Genomic DNA, 20,274 nt, shown 5'->3' with positions numbered 1-20,274 from the left:
GAAAAAATCATTTGAAAAATAAGACTCAAACCTGCAGTTATTCACTGAATATAAGTAAAACATGTTAAGAAAACTTTCTTCTTCTATCACATGCAAATGTAATTAAGTTCATTCCTATATATAAAAGCTGACATTTAACATAACTGCACTGCACAATTATTGTATGGAATGGTCACGGTGCAGAGAAACTATTGCTAGACTTCAGAATACTAAATACCAGTGCTCAATTTTTAGAAAAGTGTCTGAAACCAGAGTAACAGGCCCAGCTGTTCTGCTCTACAGATCTGCATTTATTTGTCCACGCTGCTTGCAGGTGGAGGGTGGAGTCATGGCCTAACTATGATGGGTCTGAACCCAATCCGGTTTTGAAATGCGACAGGACCTTACTTGCATGTAATATGATGAAAACCTGTATTAGGGAAGCTGTCACAACAATGCATTTTTATCATTGCCAGCAAAAGTTGTTCTAAAGAACAACTGAAACTGAAGTGAGACCGTTTGCTTACTGCAATACAATGTAATCAAACAACATGATTTTATTAGGAATGAAAGTAGTAAAGAAACCGACAAACTACCAGAGCTTTCAGATGATCCATATGGTCACTGCGCGTTAATAGTAATACAGCATGATAGTAATAACAGCAAACTGAATACTGCTAAAGGGTTGAAGCTACAGCCTTCCAGCTATAAGAAAAAACAAATACATTGGGAGGGTAACAAACTCTTAGAAAGAGTTTTTGAAATAGCGCTACAATAGTGGTTGATTTTTATTTTTATTTTTTAATTAACAACCTTTGATGGAAACAACTTTTTGCTGATACACAAAAAGCTCCTGTTTAATCTTCAAGATTAATGTTTTATGCATACATTAAGCAAGCATAAATTGGCATGAGAAAGTGTACTGCAAATACATATTTATAGACATACAGCAAACGCTTATGCAACGGCAAGATAATGTTATCTGCTGACTCAAGTGTTTTGTTTGTTGAGTACAATATACCTGTATCCCAGAGGTTGCATTATCCCTTTGCACAACATTACAACTTCAGCTAAGGAAGGTTTTTCCAGTGAAGGAACCTACACATAGCAGTTGTGCTTGCAATTGGCCAGTAGTTATTTTTTATTGCTCATCTACTTATAAATAACTGTCAAAATACTATATTTTCCCATTAAAGTATAGGATGAGAAGTGAAGAACCACCTCTATTCATTACATTATATATAAATTCAAGATAAAATAAGATTTATCCTATAATTTAGGATAAAATATTCTTCACTACTTTAAATCAGAGTAATTCAGGGGAGTAAAAACACTCATATTAATCTGGTTCCCACTCAGAGAAACGTTGTCATTTTAGAAGGAGAAAACATTTTTTAATTCGGATTAGTTTTTGCTTTTTGGCTACCTGCTCTTCACTGCTACGGTTTCTCAACAAAAGCAAGCTGGCAAATCTAAAAAATACATCAGACACAGATCTAGGCTTACAGCACATCAGTGTCAGAAAACAAATACTGAAGAAGTACTGTAGTCATTTCTGAAAATACGGTGGAGGCTGATAAGTCAGTGACACCATCTTTAGTATTCATGATGCTTTGTGGAGAGGGGGTTCTTCTCATCTCAGGTTCTGCTTTTAACAAATTCTGCATTTTTGTCACACACTAACTCCAAACAAACAAAAATCCACAAAGCTAAAGCAAGCAATGTATTTTCTCCCTCATAATTCCAGTCTTTATTTCTGTTGAGAAACAGCTTACTTTGCTCCCCATTCCTCACTGAAACAGGCAAATTTTTTTTTTTAACTTGCAAACACAGACATCAGCTCACAGTTCTGTATTACCAGCTGAATGAGATCTACTTTTGAAATACAGGTAGTGTGAAACTTACTCTCTCAGGGATATACTGACTCAAGTTTTCATAGAAAATATCAGAAAGCAATTAAAATGCTCAGATTTGTACACTATTAAAGTTTAACACAAATTATTCACAGTCTAATGATCAACACCAGAATTGCAGCAGAATCTCCACCAAGTTTGAGAAATTTCATTTTGGACTTCTGACAAAACTGAATACAGAGAGAATTCGAAAGAGAAACATGAATTTCCTCTTGCATAAAGTTTATCTTTTTTTTTTTTTTTTTAAATGTACATTTCAATCTATTCTGACTCAAGTTAAAAAAATGCTCTAATCTTTCAGTTTTCCAAGAATGTTTGTTGTTCTGAATAATTCCAGAGGCTTTCCCCTCCACTTCAGGTTCCTTTTCTTTGCTAATACATGTAACAGTACTGTCATCAAGTATTCTTGATTTTCACTAAAACAAAGCTTATTAATTAGGACGTACTACTGATCAGATATTGATATTCTAGGCAGCAAGACAAGTTGCAAAAATATTCCCAGAACTTCAGGTGGTAGGGTTTGAACCTGCTAACACCTGCCAATTTAGTTTTAAATGCCTCTTATGGTATAGACCACAAACGTCTGTAGTTTCATACTGCAGTAGCACAAAGAAGTTCTTTCTTTCTAGTCCAGGTGTATTACCACAACATGCTTTCCACCCACCAAGAAAGAGAATGCTACTGCTCAAATTCATGCTACTCACGTAGATGTAATACTAAATGCAGGTCACCCTCATCTCAGAAGAGAAAGGAAGAGGGCAACAAGGACAAACCAAACCACAAAATGTATTTTCTAAAAGAAAGAACTTAATAGACTAGGACTATTCAATTGAAAAAGAGCTGACCACAGCAGGACATTACAGAAGACTAGAAAACCCATATTCAAAATGGAAAGGTGGGCAAGCAATGCCAAACTGCTTCCCAACACAAGAGCATGGGAGCCTTGAAGTAGAAACAGCACAAAGCAGAAAATCACACACACCAACTGAGCTGTGGGTGCTGCTTATTTCCAAGCAGGATTAGACAATTATGTGGAATAAAGAGTCTCCCAATAGTCATTAAAAGCAGATACCAGTGATTACTGAGGAAGCCACAGGACACAAATGCTTAGAGAACTCTGAAGCATCGTTATTTACACAAGCCAAGAATGCTTGCATCCCACAAGGCTAACTCTATCGTGAGCTGCATCAGAAGAGGGGTGGCCACCAAGGAGAGGGGGGAGGTTGTCTCCTACTCTACCCTTGTAAAGCTCCATTTAAGTACTGCATCTAGGCCTGTAGCACCAAGAAAGATGCAGAGCTGTTTGAGTGGAGCCAGAGGAGGGTCACAAAGATGCTCAAAGGGCTAGAGCAGCTTTTCTATGAAGAATAGTTGAGAGAGTTGAACTTGTTAAGCTTGAAGAGGGAGACCTCATTACAGCCTTTCAGTACTTAAAGAAAGCATATAAACAGGAGGAAGAATAATTTTTTATGTAGTGGATAGTGATAGGATAAAGGGGAGACTAAACTAGGGGACATCTAGGTAAGATGTCAGGAGGAATTTTTTTACTCAGAGGGCAGTGAGGCCCTGGCAGTGCTGCCCAGAGCTGTGGTGCCCCAACCCTGGAGGTGCCCAAGGCCAGGTTGGATGGGCCCTGGGCAGCCTGAGCTGGTGGGGGGCAGCCCTGCTCACAGTAGGGGTTGGGGCTGGGTGAGCTTTAGGGCCCCTTCCAATCCAAGCTAGTCAGTAATTATTACTACATTCTTACCTGTAGCGGTATCCATTCTAGGAGCGTTCAGAAGCAGGTACGTGGCAGAAGAGAATAAGAAACCCCACAGACATTCGTTCTTGTATCAGATAATTCACAACAATTAGTGAGAAACCACATCTGCAGCCATTTATGAAACACCTGATTTGTTTCACTGACTGACTTTCTTCTTGAGAACTATTTGCATAATTGACACCCGATAAGGAATCTCCTAAGTTCAATCACCATAAAAGCATGTTATTCACTAACAGTTTTCTATTACCAGCTGAGTATTGTCTACTCTTGAAACAGTTACAGCCAGTACAAAACTTACTACAGGCAGATAAGGAAGCACAGGAAGACAAGAGAGACCAGAATCATTTACCTACTGTTTGTTTCAGTTGTACTTAAGTACCACATAGTGCGCTATACTTTGTGAACAGAAATAGGAAGCAAACATCTATTCAAATTCATTTTTTTAGGAGCGGAAGAGGGATTAGTTCTACATTATACTTTTGAATGACTCCTGTGGAAACAAGAGGAGCCACGCAGAGAGAATCATGAAAGCAAAATATTGCTACATGAAAAACTACATAATTTTATTTTAATTTTTATCTACCACCAACACCCCCATTAAAAAAAAAAAAAAACCTGATTTTTGAAATCTTAAGATATCTTCAGGCAATAGTAAAATACTATTTTTTCTTCAATCACATGTAATTCAAAGAATTTTTCATTATTAAAATTTCAAGCCACCTGACAAGTGCAAGTAATCTCAAAAAACAAAATACGGATGGTTCAAATAATCATGTAGTTGACATGCTATTAAATGAAATTCACCTACAAGATATTATCAGTGATAGAGGTAGAAAAAAATGTTTTAACATTCAAATAAAAAATTTTGAAGTAATTTAACCCTATTGTCAATTGTTTCAGAATAAAAATCTATTTTAAAAAAAGCATTAATGTAAGTCAAACACTCTACTACACGAAAGATGTAGATACTTATGGTCAACAAGACACAGGGCTCTGCCAAACCATGCTGCCATTTGGTGTTCCCAAGAAAAGAAACATTCTGACACTTTTTAATCATATCAATGACGTCTGTATAAATTTATACCATTACACGTTTCTCCTATGGAAGCATCTTATCAAGAATGAGCTCTGCTCAGCTTTCTGGCCCCCAGGGCAGTTCTCATCACAGACCAAACTCTTGATACTGAGACAAGGTTTGTTCTCCAGTAAAACAAGGGGGATGGGAACTCAGCAAATCAAGGCTGCTCTTTCACGACGATTTTGGTTTCAAAGAAATAGCTATATATATATATACACACATTTTATATTTTATAAAAAATATATATAAGCTTCCATTTCTATCGAAACATATCATTAAGACAGAGCTCCAAAAGTCTTGGAAAAGCAGCAGTTCGTAAAAGCATGTCTCATTTTTCACACGAGAGTAAATTAAATAAAGAACAGAAGAATTGCGCCAAACTATTCTATCTCAAAGCAAGGCAAATGCCAGATCTTGTTCTCCAATTCACAGTCCACAGAAGCAGGTGGAAAACCCAAAGTTAACACTTTGCTTTAAAGCAATCTTTAAAATCACGTATCTTGAATACATCACATTAAATTGCACGAACATTCGGCAGCCAGTAAGGTTAATTCCAAACTACGTTTATAGTATAAGATATTCATTCTTACGACCGTTTTTGAGGTTTGCATTTGCACTCACAGGTAATGCAAAGGCACAGGGGCACGCGCCGCTACCTCACTAAAGCCGTTACAACGTCTGCGGGCTGAAAGTCTTCACGCTGAAAGTGGCAAACGCAAAAAAATAGCAGCTGCGTGTATTTATCCCGCCTAAATATTGTTTCGATATGAAATTACTAACCTGAAGCCTAAAGTCTCGGGGTCGATCCCTACTGCGCGAAGCGTGCAACAGGGCATAGCCGACAAGCCGAGCAGCTCAGCTCGCACAGCCAGCCTGGAGGTCCGGGATGCAGCCCACTTCTGAAGGCAGCGCCCCGTGGAAGCTCGCGGGCTGCGCACGTGGTGCCTGAGGAAAAGCCCGCCCGCCACGCGGGTCGAAGCCCAGGATAGCAACCATTGTATACTTAATCCTTGCTAATTAATGCTTGAAAAGGAACAGGATTGTCTGAGGCTGTTTGTTGCATCAGTTAAGGCTCATTTTCATAACAGAAGCAAGCACTACCAATGGTCAGGGAGCAAGCAAAGGCACGTTTCCTTGCTGTTTCTACAACAGCCCGGGCCGTTTTCGCAGCAAACAGGGACTGCCAAGCATCAAAGCAAACTGGTCAGGCATTCAGCACTTCACAAGAAAAACTCTGCGTCTTCCCAGTTCCTTCCTCCTCCACCAAAGAAAAGGGCGCGCGGGCTTCCCATTTTTGCTTCAGCACCGCACTGGCACGTGCCTCCTGCAAAGACTGTTCCTGTCAGCCTTAGCAAAAACCCGGAGGTGCCCCCAGGGAGCTAAGTGATATTGGCCTAAAGACTTCCAGCAGAACCAGGCCTTAACAACTGCTCGTTGGAGGTGTGCAGCTACCACAGCCTGTCTCCACCTATGGCACTGATGGAGTTTGCTTTGCTTAGCAATAGGGATTAGCACATTAGCTTTAAGAACCAATCTATTAGTTTAACAAAACGAAACCATAAATGATAGCTCTAAAACTTTCCATTTTAGCATTAGTGGGTGTTTTCCTCAATGCTTTGCATAGGAATCATGCATCTTTTGCACCCACCAGGTGCAAGAACACCTTCCCCGAATTCCACATACATTGTTTTAAAAAGTTGCTCACTACAGCCTAATAAGCAATGAAAATTTCCCAAAGTGGGTGAAAATGAGTCAAAGACATTAAGCTAATGGTGAAAAACAGGTGGGCACTCAACCACCCTAGATACAACTGAGCACGCACAAAGGGGGGCATTAACATATTTTTATGAGCCCCTGAAAAGGAATGAATATATATGCCAGTGTCTTTCTGCATATGCCTTAACTGTCCAAATGTAAAACCTGAACTCTGAGAGGGTGCACTTGCTTGTCGAGTCACCTGGTATATATTACGAGGAATAAAGGAATGCTGCTAACACCACTCTGGAGTTAGAGTTTTCTTCTTGGGTTTCAGACGACAGCATCAAACTCCTTCCTTTGTTCGTCCACAGTCACCTCAGCCTGTGGCCGCCCCTTACCAGCACTCAGCAAGGGAGCACACTTTGAGGCAAATTTCCCCCCTCCAGATTAACCTGCCGTTCCTTAATGCCGTGCCTCCAATTTATCTTCCTCATGATGATGGCTCAGAGCTTGACAAACTGTTCTGAGGGTAGTATCTCCAAGGTCAAGGAGTTGCATGCTCTGCCTGTGTAATGAAGGAACTCTGCTACTGCCAGGACAGTGCTTTGTGTAGGGATGCCATAGCAAACCGTTATTATTGCTTATGTTACAAACCCTGCTTAAGCTCCTTTAAAGTACACCTAGTTAAACCAATTCCCTATTCACAATCAGTTTTCAAGGGTTTTAGCACGTGCATTATCAGTTTCACACAGCACTGTTTCAAGTCCTACATTATTTGATCAAAATGTATTACAAAGCTATTGTAACAACACTATTAATTTCAGCAACACTGTAATCTGAAGAAAATACATTAAATAAAGATGCAGCAGTAAGAGCATTATCTTCATAATAAGACAGCAATCACAGATAAAATCTACTATAAGGTGCACATTTTGCTTTCCACATATATTTTAACTGGAGCTGGCTGACTGACAAGTAACAATTCAATATTCTTTTTGTTTGTTTGTTTTTGAAGATTATTCTTGGTCAAGCAAGTCATTACAAAGAATTGGGTATTCAGAATGGTCTAATATTACATTTATGTTTACAGTTCAATGTTTAGCTGATTTGATGAGCCATTCATTGAGCTGTTCATGTTCACAATTTGTCAGATAAATCTTGCGAAGGTTATCTTCCCCCTGACTGCATCCCAGCCTTGTGAACCAGAGGAGAAATCAAAACATGCGTGCACATTTGTGGGGGGGTTGCAGTCACATTTGTTAAGGAAAAAGATGCAGATGGTTAAAAAAAAAAAAGTCACAAATGCTGTCAGATTAGTTACGCCATTTTCAATGTGATAAAATTTCCTGAATTAATTGTAATAGTTATGACCAAGCTCTAAATATTATTACTTTTCTCTGCAAGGATGTGCAGAATTTTGGGATGATTTATTCCTTGGGGAAATTATATTGCTAAGGGGTTCACAGGGAAAAAAAGAAAACGGGGCACAAATACTAACAAACAGAAATCTTGATCAATTGGTAAAAATGAAAGACAATCAAAAGCAGCTGTACTCATTAATGAAGGGAACAATATAATATAGGAACGTTATTCCAGCAGGATTATCGCATTGAGGATTTTTAAATGAGGAGGATGAGACAGATCTCATGAGACAAAAGAGATGGAGGCAACCAGAATGTGCAAACCTTCCCAGGGCTCTGACTTGTGGGTCCGGCTACAGGAGCAAGTGCAGCAGTGCTAGCATCAACTGCTGGAGCAAGAGGGTTCCCTATGCCCAGCCTTGGGTTAGAAGCAATGTGTGTTCTCAAAACAGCTACTGGGAAGACCACTGTGAGTAAGATGAGCGCAGGTCCACAGTGTCCTGTAGCCAGACAGAAGCAGCACAGGGCCAGAGCAGCTGGAGGAGGCAACTGTGCTCTTTGCTCCAGTTCACATTCCTGTCCTCCTAATCTCAGTATTACTGCCTCACATTGTGCTTAAACAGTAATTTAAAATAAAATATCCATACACTAACAATTGTTAATTGGGCATAACAAATTGACGACAGTAAAACCCTTGAAAATGTTTAAAGACCAAAATTCAGAAAGCACTATTTTAAGGAAACAGAAGTGTACTGACAAAAATCTGAGTAATGTACAATGTTAATACACTCTTCACAACAGATCATTAAGACGTTATTTCACCAAACCTGATAAAGCAAAATTGGTTTAGGTTATGACAACAAATAAAAACTGTATGAGCTTTGTTTATAACTGTTTTAATATTCAAATCAGATGTGATGGATTTATTTATGAATGTTCATTGTGATGAAAACTTTCAAATCAAGGCTAAAAAAATGCTTTCAGTATCTATGTTCAAAAGAAAGGAGATTAACAATGTAGGTTAGGTTGTTAGTCACATTTTCAACAGACAGTTCACCAGATGGCTGAGATGCTGCACTTTTGATGCTGTTTCCCAGTGTGACTAGAATGAAATGTAATGCTTAAGCTAGAGCCTGGGAACAAATTATCAGGGAAATAATTAAAATTACCATCATTGAAATAACTTCCTCTCCACTGATTCTACCCAACAATGTACGTAGATAACACCTTCTTTTAGACCCAAGAAAAAAGTCTTGGAAGAAATGCCTCTAAACTAAATATGTATCAAAGAAGTATAACAGAAATATTTTGAAAAAGCTGGGGCCGAGATTTAAATTTTTTCTATTCTAGGTGTGTATAGTATTGCATTTTAGCAAACCAGAATATTAATACCTACAGTGTTCTGACAGGGAAAGGATGAGATAACACCTCCTCATTGTAACTTCTGCATACTTCATGGAAACATGAAAATATTTTCTCGAGTGGCAAGGGTTTATAATCTTAGATGTGATGCACAGTACAAAGCATAATGTCCTTTGGAATGTAAGGGTATTTGTTGCACAGCAGTTTCAGCTATATTGCCAGCTCGATTATCACAGTACAGTGCTGGCAAGCGCAGCTTTTTCTGTATGAGAATATCTCATAGCAGATTTCATGGTTGCTAGGTAGCTGTACAGCTCAAGGGCCCTGAAGGAAACAAAAATGCTGCAAATTGGTGGTACCCAATCAACAGTCAATCTGTTTAAGGTCCATTACCTCTCATTACCTTTTCAGCATTATTTACTTTCTATTACCTTAGACAGGATGATTATAAAAAGGATGGTTAAAAAGGGCCAGCAGAATTGACATGTTTTCAAGCCAATCCTAATTATTTTTCATATAATTACACAATCCATCAAAATGAAATACAACCTCCAGTCCAAACTGGCATTGTGTCTAACTTTACATTGGCTACTTGTGGTCAGATATAAAATGGATGATGGGAAGGAAACAAGAACCTTAACTATTTTTCTCTATTTATGACATACAACACATGCTTCACATACCCCACCTATAAAAAGAGGAGTGAGAGTTACAGAGACCGTTACAGTACATTACCAGTGAAAAGCCAGGGCACAATTTAGAATGATAGTGTTTGGATTATTATTGTATTATTGAGAACAGTAGCTTTCTAGACCTGTACAGCCTGCCATAATAAGTTATAAAAACAAGTCTAATTTTCAGAGTAGTGAACATTCCAGTAATAAATAAGGTTTTAATATAAATAAAGAATAATAAATTAAAAAAAAAATAATGTCTGAAACTTATGCCCAAGATCACAACTACTTGCTCTCTTCACAGCCTAGGTAAATATGTCACTTTTTTTTTTTTTAATGACTGCAATGTTGTAAGCAGCTCACTTTATAATCATAAAATGTCTGGTGATATTTTGTGCCCACTAATGACAGTAGCTAAGTTTTGATGCAAGTATAGTGCATTGCTTTTCAATGTGGGTCAAGTTTATCTTTTCACTGAGAATGGAGAATAAGAACAGAGGAGAGAGGGGGATTGATTGTGTTCCTGAATTTCTGAAACCCTTAAAAGCTTTAAGATGTTTCAAATTCAAGCTTAGTTGAAATGCATATTTTCTGTGATAATTTTTAGTAACCTGGAATCAATATCCAACATATGGATTTTATCTTTTGTCCATCGGAATTAGTTGTATCTTATATTACGGTTAGCTTTAAAGCTAAACTTAATACCGTCTTCATTATCTGCTTTCATACTTACTTTACATTTTAACAGTCCCATTGTCACAATGATATTAATATTTTAGTATCTAATTATATCTGAATTTTCATTTATTGATAACACTTTCTGAAGGTGTTCCTGGAATTGTGCTCTTCATTCCTCTGTATTCTTGGCACAAGCAACTTTGCAGTGCAATAAAATCTTTAACAAAGAACAAGTCATTTGCAGACACATGACTTAAAGCTGTTTCCTTTTTAACCTTGCAAGTGAAATTGAATTTTCTCCCTCTCTTCACAAATCATCTGTAACAATATTCCCACTTACAACTATTCACCTGCTTTTCAACAGTGTAAAAATGTATTTAAAAAATATATATATATATTTGCCTCTCTTTCAGTAAAAGTGGTCAGTGCCTAGGGAAATTTAGTTCTTCTGAGAACCACATGTACACACACACACATAATTCCAAATCTACAAGATCTTGCCTTGTGTGCTTATGCATCTCATAAGATTTGAGCAGTAAATGCCAAGTACAAATTCAGAATGCCATTAGCTTTTTTGCTGCTCCAGTAGCTTGACCTTAATAAAAGTTTGCTCATGTTTGAATTCACAGCTGTTGATTGACACTGCAACTGACATAGAAGAGCCATATCCCAGGAGAGTGCAAATTGGCTCAACTGCAGTGGAGCTACACAGATTTCACAAAGGATTCAGCAAATTATCTTCAACATGAGAAATCATGTTAAAAGTAAGCAGATTTAGGAATTGCTCTGCAGAAAGCCATATCCTTTATTTATGGCAAGGAGTCTGTAGATTCCCTCTGTGAATGCAACATGAGTTATCTGCTGTTGGCATGAGTGCTTAACAATTAATCTTCAGCTGCATTCCTCTTCTAGAACATGTCACCACTGTGATTCTGTTTCTCTCAGATGGCTTTCCTGTTATTATATTCTCACATTTGGATTTGTATCTTAATTATATGTTAATATTTCTGTACAAGGAAGGGGGTAAATCAATCTCATGAATTAATAGTGAATGGAGAGATAACCCAGGAGTGATAATGCACTGATAGAACTGTTCTCACGGGATGTATTCTACACGATTGAAAACAACAGCTCATAAGGAATCGCACTGATTAGAAGTGATTGAAGGTGCATGTAAGTTGAGGATAGGCAGAATAGATCAAAGAATATAAAGTTGTTCTGTCTTTTACCTGAAGTAGGAAGCACATTAATGTACACGAAATTTTGTAAAAAAAAACCAAACAAACAAACTTCATGTACAGTACTTAGGGATACATCTTTTCCACACACAGCACTGTTGCATTTATCTTGCCCTAGAGGTGATGAATGGGTTCACTTCTACTGCAGACTACTTAAGTAGTAACTTTCAAAATTTGCTGTCTGCTTCTAGGCCACTTCCTTTCCCTTTTTTTTACTATGGAAGAATCACATTCAGGGTTCAACTGAAGCTCAAATTAGAAAAATAGGTAGGGAAAACAAAAATAATACAAAGTAAGAAAGACAGGCAAAAATCCATACGCTCACTCAGAGCTAAGATTTCCTTTTACTGAAAACATGAAAATAAGCTTCTGTCTCAAATAGACAAATAATTAAATTGTCAAAACAGGGCACTAATTTCATAAAATTGTTGATACTGTTGAGGAAATCATTCACCATGGAGGTTTTTGTTTCAATTTTCTTGCCAGATCAAAACTTCTCATAATTGTTTTTCCTTGTGTTTCCATAAAAGACAAAGTTTGTCCTAGAAGCTCTGGTAAGTTAAGAAGGAACTGGCAGATGGTTTATGAATATGAGCGGTTTTGAAAAGCAAGCTCCATTGCAAATTTACTTTCAAACAACTGCTCCCAACTCCTATTAATCTTCTACAAGAAATAAAGAAATAATGCTTTCTTCCTACTTATTCCAAACATGGCTAATCACAGAGAGAGAGAGAGAGAGCGGGACTTAGAATCACTCACCTCAACAAATACATTTATATCAGAAGTATACCTTAGGTAAAAAATAATGTATTTCTAAATAAACCTAAGAACACTCCATAATAATTAGGAGGAAAAAAAACGAATTTAAAAGGAACAAGATGTGTGATGGCAAACAGTTGACATCATTTTTATGCCTGTTGTAAGCACTTAAAACCATGTCAGAAAAGAAACAGGTGAACCAACATAAGGAATTTCAGCCTAGATAACCCAGGAACTCAAATTTGTTTTAGATATCTGATATTTCAACATTGTCTCATGTCTCATCAAAAACCATTATATGAGGGTAAACATAGGTGTGTTCCCCAAAACTATTCCCTACAGATTTAAGGAGGATTTTTTCTCTGAATTTCATCTCCCATTCCATTCCAACAGCAATCCTTTCCTACACTTCTATCATCTAAAAACATGCAAAACACAGATTCCCCTCCCCCCAATTTAATTTTAAAAATCAAAGTAAAAATATTTTATTCTTGTCCAAATCTCTGCCAGTTGCAGATTAATTTTTGCCCCTTCCCATTCACCTTTATTTAAAGCCTATAGAATTAATCTCCTAGAACATGAAAAAAAACACAATCAAAATTCAAGATGTTTACAACTGAGATTATATTTATGTTGTTTGTACATTCTTATTTCTTTTCCCACTTCCAAATAGTTTTCATAAAGTATCCCCTGTTCTTAATAGCCAGCCATATATGTAAGACTGATGAGCTCCATACTGTATCTTAATATCCTTCTCATTCTTTTTTTTTTTTTTTTTTTTTTTACATCAAATAATGATATCTTTAAATACACTATTTTGATTGCTTTGTATTCATGCCCTTGTTACTATTCTCAGGAAAAAATATTAGGCACAGAATCCCATGAGTTGATGAAAAATGCGATTTCAATTATAGTTTTCTAGTGTCAGCCAGTGAGAAGAAATGCACACTGAAAGTAACCAAAATTAATACCAGGGGAAACTAAATCACTAAGTACTATGACAAACTGTAGACTTTAAATCAACAGAATGTTTGTAAATAGGACATGGACTCCAAAGACCTCTCATTCATTCACTGCTTCTTTCAAAACCTCAGCCAAAGGTCTGATCTCTCATTTAAACTGAAAATGCATGCAGGAAATTTTAGAAGCCAGAGACTCATCATCATGATCAATGGTAGCCTAATTATTGAGCTGCATAGAGAACCACATTCTATTTCCAAAGCCTTTAGTCCCAGAGTCCTTTCTTTCATGATTTAGAGTTACTTTATATCTCTCCTGGTGACCTAACTTCATTATATCCCCTGAGTGTCAATTGGGCTCAGACTGCAGCGTTTACAGTACAGCTAGAAATAGGAAATTTAAATTCAGCATGTTTCAAAAGTAATTTTAATAGTGCCAGCAAAGAATTGCTCCCATCTTTTGGAAAGAGTTTTCCCCTCATGCTCAACATTCCTATGTCTTACTTAAGATATTTCCTTCAAGCTACTTGTGTAGTGAAGATTTTGTATTCGTCTACCACCTACTGTGAGACTCTATTTAATGTAGTGGTCACTAATGGCACGCATTTTATATGAAAACCAATTTGTAGGAAGGATCATGCAATTTTGGGTGATTCTTGTTATAGATCCTGCAGTGTGGCTTTATTGTTTTATCCACCTTCTTCATTCTGGGTAGAATTAAAAAATAATAATTCATTATGTACATTTTCTTTCTTGTATCTAGGAGTGTATAAGAAAAGCCAGGTATGAACTGGAATTTCTAACAGCATTACTGAGAAAAAAATAAAAGAAAACACTGGGGCAAACCTTTAGTTCCTGTCAAGCATTTCATGCTCTCAACAAATGTGAATCTGGAATCCAAACTACTGGTTCTAAGACAAATTATGTTACTGTTAGAAAAGCAATCCAGATAATGTAAAATTAATTAGTCTTTGGACACAAAGGTGGTCTCTTTTCCCTGGGCCATAGAGACCATGCACAGAAAAGCACCTTTCAGACTGAGAGTCCTGCATCTACCAGACAGCGATACCACCACTGATCAGCAGTCAGTTGCTAAAAATACAAATTTTCCCCCCAGTCAAAACATTTAGAGAAACTCCATGAGCAACTAGAGAGAGAAACACCGATCTCAAAGTGGGTTTAGACTAATCTTTTAAAAAAGAATATGGAACTGATGGACAGAACGTTGCTCAGAATAAAGGGATAAAGTAATGAGATAGAGTGCAGATTGGAGAGAAGGAAGTAAGTATGCCTTATGCAGGAAATCTCACACTAGTTGACAACACAGATGATTATATTTGACAGAAATAGTATAATTCACGTATTGGCAGCCTACCCTCACTCAGTCAGATGTGAAACTTCTCACGTTGCTAAGCATTGGTTGCTTCACTCTACTTCCTACCAACAATGCCAAAAGCGCCATTAGTCTGCCAGTGAATCTACAAATTAGTTGATAGTCTTAATACAGACTCTTATTATTATTTTTTTAAATAAAAGCAAACAGAGTAAAGAATTTTGCAGTCCCATGCTGGCTTTCTTGCTGGCAGCAGTGAATGGACCTGATAAATACAGAGAGCAATTCATAAGTGCAGAAATTGCTGAAGCATCCAGGAGTCATAGCAAAAGATGAAACACACAAGCTCCTCTTCACTAGCTACAACAGCATTAGAAATCTTTCATTGTAAGTGCAGGAAACTTGGAACGGAGTCAGTGGTTCTTATTTAACTTGTTCACGCTTCCAGCACAACAGCTCTGAAAGGCTGGAGTTAAATCCCAAACTGACAGCTGATGCTGCTTTGTCAATAGAACAGCACTGACTTCAGTGGCTTGCAACCAGGTGTGAAAGCACTAATGACAGTTTTCATTGAAGCTCAGCTTCTCAGACTTTAAAAATCTTTCAGTTATTTCTTCTCCTATTATAATAAAGATAAGACATTTATAGACTTCTCCATTTTCTTCCCACTGAGAAGTGGCTGGTTAGCAATGAAGATTTCAAAACAGCGTTAAGCCAAAACCCTAATTTATTCTCTAATTTAGAGTACATTAAAGCTGTAAGCATTGTAACAAAGGACTTTCCAAATTCAAAGGTGATGCTTTCTATTCTTCCATTGGACTACTGGGGAAGGATGCCATTGAAATTTCAAAAATCTTAAGGGTTTATTTTCAGAATCATCAGAAAAATTGCTGAGTAGTAATAGTGTATACCTACTACAAATAAAACTAATCAGAAAGTCTTTAAATTAGGCTCTTAACAAATGTGTTCTGAGATATAACAATGGCTTTGTAGGAGATATGTGCTAATAATAATGAATTATAGAATTTCTAATCCTTGCATTCCTGCCACTGTTTGGTGTTTAGCCCTGTAACAAACTTAATCGAGCTGGTTTCTGTTCATAACCTGTACTTTGGGGCAGGTAATCATGGGAAGCCATTCCCCGACCTACTGGCAATCACAGTCTAGCTTACAGTCTTGGAGGACACATTTTTATAAGGTTGAATCTAAAGTCAAACATTTTAAGAATTCAGTGTGGTTAGGATGATACTTTTTATAGTTACCATCTCATTTGGGGCTGACAAGTCATATCCATCCTATCTAACAACAAACCAATACAAAAAATGCACCCACTCAGACCTTCACAGATACTTGTTTCCCAGTGTCCTAAAAACCTATTTAATTTTACTGAATATGCATCTGATAGAAAGCTTTCTGAAACCTGTGCAAACTCAGTGAAAAACTGAAATCAACAGTATACCAGACCTAAATTCTAAACTTCAGTGGAGAAAAATAATATCTGAGAAAGGACCATCTGTGAGAGAACTGATCCTTTAAATGAATTTAAAAAAAAAAAAAAAAAAAAAAAAAAAAAAAAAAACCAGAACAAACCTGGCAGTAACCTTTATACAAAATGAAACTGAAATGAGTCTTTTAGCAGTGAGGACTTTATTTGAATGTTGTAGCAATTCTCTGCTACAGAATGGCTCTGAACACACCATCATTTTTTGTCAGTTACCTGCAGCTAAGTGCTTGTCAATAAATAAATCACAAGTTTCCACAAGTCTGTATGGTGCCAGAAAGACAAGAAAGATAACTTACAGTTCTGGTTCTTCTCCTCACCTCTATTCCTTGATTTAATGTATTTCTTTGTTGAACTTAACCATATTTAGACACCTGGCCATCAAAATCATTCATCTTTTATTCTTTCTGTCTGCCTATTTCAACATATTGTGAAAAATTCCATACAACAGCTGGGATTATTTGAAAATGTAATGTTAACTGCTACCTTCTGTAAAACCTGAAATGCCAGTGCTGGTAACAGCTCAGTACAGAGGTGCTCAGTTCTCTCTTGGCTTTTAAGGCATCTGCAATGACTTTGCTTTTCTGAAAATTGTAGCAAAGAAGTGTCAGACTGGGCATCCACAAACAATCAGGAAATGCAGATCAATGCAATTACTAAAAAAGAATGTGCCCAGAAGTTGGTCATTTGTGGTTTGAAATACCAAAATATTGCCACAGTTAATTCTCTTATGCTTAAGGAGTTGAAGCCTGTATTTAAGATGGTGAACACCTTGTATCTCTGCAGCAATGTTCAGTAGGTGTGTTCTTATTAAATAAAAGGTTGCAGTCGCTTGTCCCATTGCACTGATTTTGTTACAACCTATATCTGCATCATCCCGTCAATCACACATAAAGTATAAAGATGTACCCACTCAATCTTTTTTATTCTAGAAACAAAATTCCACAGAATATACAAACATACACAAATCTATTGATTTGAAATGTGAATTTAGTAATATTTAATATTTTCCTATTTTCCCCAGTGATATCAAAAAGGTTACCTATATCACTTTGCTTTAATAAACAGTCACTGAGCCTCCAATCTAAACAGCTGTCTGCTGATAGTTCTCCTGTAATAAAAACTATGAATATTGTGATACTAAAATCAAAACTGCAATTACACTTTTAACTATGACACGCTGCAGATTTAGATTGTTCTGATGAAGTATATTTCTTTATGCATACAAATTGTATATTCAGTTTGCAGACTGTATGAGAATTAGGACATACTAACGAGACATTATTGCTGCTAAGCACTCTGTGAGTGATGCTTCAGGCAAACGTGTTTGCTTCTTGAAATCTTTCATTACTTCTGAAATGAATTTTGGGGTTCCAAAGTTTTTGTATTAGAATATATATATAATCTTGGTGAACACAGTGAATTATTTCCCTGGGCAAAAAAGTTCTATGTGGGTGCTTGATCGAGTAAGTGTAGGAAATGAATTGCTAATATATGGTTTCACAATTATTCTCAAACCAGTATTACCCACCATAATCAAAGGAAAGAATTTTTTTCTTTAAAAATACCGCAAAGCAACACAAATACAGTAACTTGCACAGACAAATCAATAGAGGCAGACAGCTATTACAAGACTAAATGCTAGCAGCCCGTTTTATTTAGAAAGCTTGTTTGCACAACACTGACTACCACCTATATTTAAACAAAGAGGGACAGAGCTACAAAGATACTCAAAGATACTCAGTAGCATTCCTCCTACTTTGGCACCTGTTTGCTCGTGAAATGAATGAAATTTTAGGCACCCATTAGGATTTAATGATCTTAAAAACCTTCCTGGTATTGTCTGTTGGTGCAGTAGATACCAGGAGTTTTCTTTACAGTTGTTTCTTTTTCAGTGAGTGGAAAGAAAAAAAAAAAAAAGGAAGATGGAGGCCCCATACAAATGGGCCAGATGGACACGCTCTAGAGAGAACGTGTGGTGCCTTTAGGAAATCCTGGTGAATTCACCGGACTGCCTTGCCCCAGGAAAAGCATTAAATAACTTCCACTCAAGCCTACATCACAATGGCCTCAACCACCTGGAGGACAAGAGGATAAACCAACAAAAAAGCCTAGCATTACACATCATCCTGGTGTGTTCGACACACACCACCAAGAAACAGGGCTCAAGCCATGAGGCAACTTGAAAGCCACAGGCTCTATCAACAGCAGGAAAGATTGCTCTAGGACAGCAAGAAACTGAGGGTTGGGAAGGCGACCTGAGAACCATAAGGAAAAGGGCAGACCCACCTTGCGCAGCTTTTCTTAGAGCCAAAACCCAAAAATCAATGGCCACTTTGAGCAGTAAAACTACTCTACTAAGCAGCTTTATTTCATACTGCAGTCCTGGGTCCTTAGCAATACCTGGGTATGCTTGTTCAGGTTTTGTTCCCTACATATAACAAAGTTATTCCCTGCTGAGCTAATTTCTGCAAGAGCTTTTGTTCCCAAATACTTATCCATACAATTATGCATCCTAATCTGTGTTTGTCACTTTTATTTTTAATGCACAAGCCAATTTTCATAGCTTTAAACTGAGAAGTATAACTATAAAATAATTCCATAACTAAAAGGGAAAAGAGTCAAGAACATCTTGACACCGTGAACTCTGATGATTTTACAGCAAGTTTGCTTACCTCTTGCTTCCATCTTCGTATTAAAATTTTAGTGGTTTTACTTCGTTTTTACCTCCTAACTAACCATATAGAGAGACATATAGATAGATAAATATATAAACACACGAGTTTTCTATATAAGTCCTCCAATTGCTAATTTAAGCCTTCACATTTTCCTTTCAAATCCTCAGTCTTGTAACCAGGAAAGAACACATTCCTACATTGGCAAGAGACCAATTGTACATTTTAAATGCTGTATGTAGTTAAAGTATAGCAGACCGTCTCAAATTCATTGGATAGTGATTTACTAAGATTAAATGGACATTCAAAGGAGAAAACTGTTGTGTTTATTTTTTTGTTGGTTTTTTTGTTGTTTGTTTCCCCCCCCATGGCTATCTAAGTAAAGATCTATTTCATGCACATCTCTGTTCCAGACAGAAAACTGTAATTATCTCAAGACTCCTATTCGGTATTAATATAGCTCTGTTAACAAGTCAGGATGTTTACACCATTCCTGTGTAGGCGTACTAATGAAGAATTGCCTGCCATCTCAAAACATGTAAAATTCTAGAATTTCCATATGGTAAGATACCACATCAAAAAGGTTTCAGGGCAATGTTTGTTATGCTTCATGTCATATATCCAAGCTCTGTGCATTTAGAGACCCATGCTAAAATATCATTCATAGTCATTTGTGTATATGTTTTAAATACTTCACCATGGTCTAGCTTCTTGATTGGTTTAAGAAAAGAGCGGAGATAAGAATTGGCTAAAAATGGGTATCAGATCTCAGCTACAAATAGACTTCTAAAATAGTTACAAGACTTTTACAATAGCATACAGTACAAGTACATATACAGCTACAAGTATACGTCATCCCAGATAAATAATGAAAGGCTAAAATGTTAAACGGATTTTTAAGTGAAATGTTATTATGCTTTATTTTAGAAATTACTGAAATGTACCCAGTTGGTGCTTTGGTGAAAAGTAGCCACTGGATTTCCCCCGGGACTGGAAAGTAGATCAGCTCTGATACGTGCAAGATCTACTCCATATTCTAAACAAGAAGGTCAATGTTCACATCCTTGGCTTTACAGAGACACAAAAGGGAAGTTCACCCCAAATTTCTAATTATAAATTCAGAGCTCACAAGCATGATTCTAGAGAATGCTGTGATCTGATTATTCTTTACTTAATGTTGAACAAAGACTGGTCTCTTTTAAGCTGGTTCCTGGACAAAATATCATGCATACTCCAAAGAAAGGTTTTGGTAATTAAAAAGTAAATTTGCAAACTGAATGCCTTTAATAAATGCCTAAAGCATT

General features: G+C 37.0%; 1 protein-coding gene across 23 annotated transcripts in view; it reads right to left on the bottom strand.

Annotated features, from left to right (window-relative positions):
• NRXN1 (neurexin 1) overlaps window positions 1-20,274 on the bottom strand; it is a 633,554-nt gene that overhangs the window by 503,756 nt on the left and 109,524 nt on the right. Inside the window, exon 1 of one of the 23 annotated variants that reach the window (XM_048936809.1) lies at window positions 5,513-5,634. The exons of 20 other annotated variants lie outside the window; for them this stretch is intronic. Coding sequence is in view for 1 of the 3 variants with exons in the window: in XM_048936806.1 (XP_048792763.1) it covers window positions 3,640-3,655 (16 nt within the window). In the remaining 2 variants the exon portion in view is untranslated. Of the gene's footprint in view, window positions 1-3,639; window positions 3,692-5,353; window positions 5,375-5,512; window positions 5,635-20,274 lie in introns of those variants that run through there. 2 more of the 23 variants (XM_048936810.1, XM_048936806.1) reach the window with 2 other exon arrangements.

This window comes from Lagopus muta, chromosome 2 (genome assembly GCF_023343835.1).
Source record: "Lagopus muta isolate bLagMut1 chromosome 2, bLagMut1 primary, whole genome shotgun sequence".
NCBI classification, from domain to species: domain Eukaryota; kingdom Metazoa; phylum Chordata; class Aves; order Galliformes; family Phasianidae; genus Lagopus; species Lagopus muta.
Note: the sequence above shows the minus strand (reverse complement) of the source record. Positions and strands in the feature narration are given on the sequence as shown.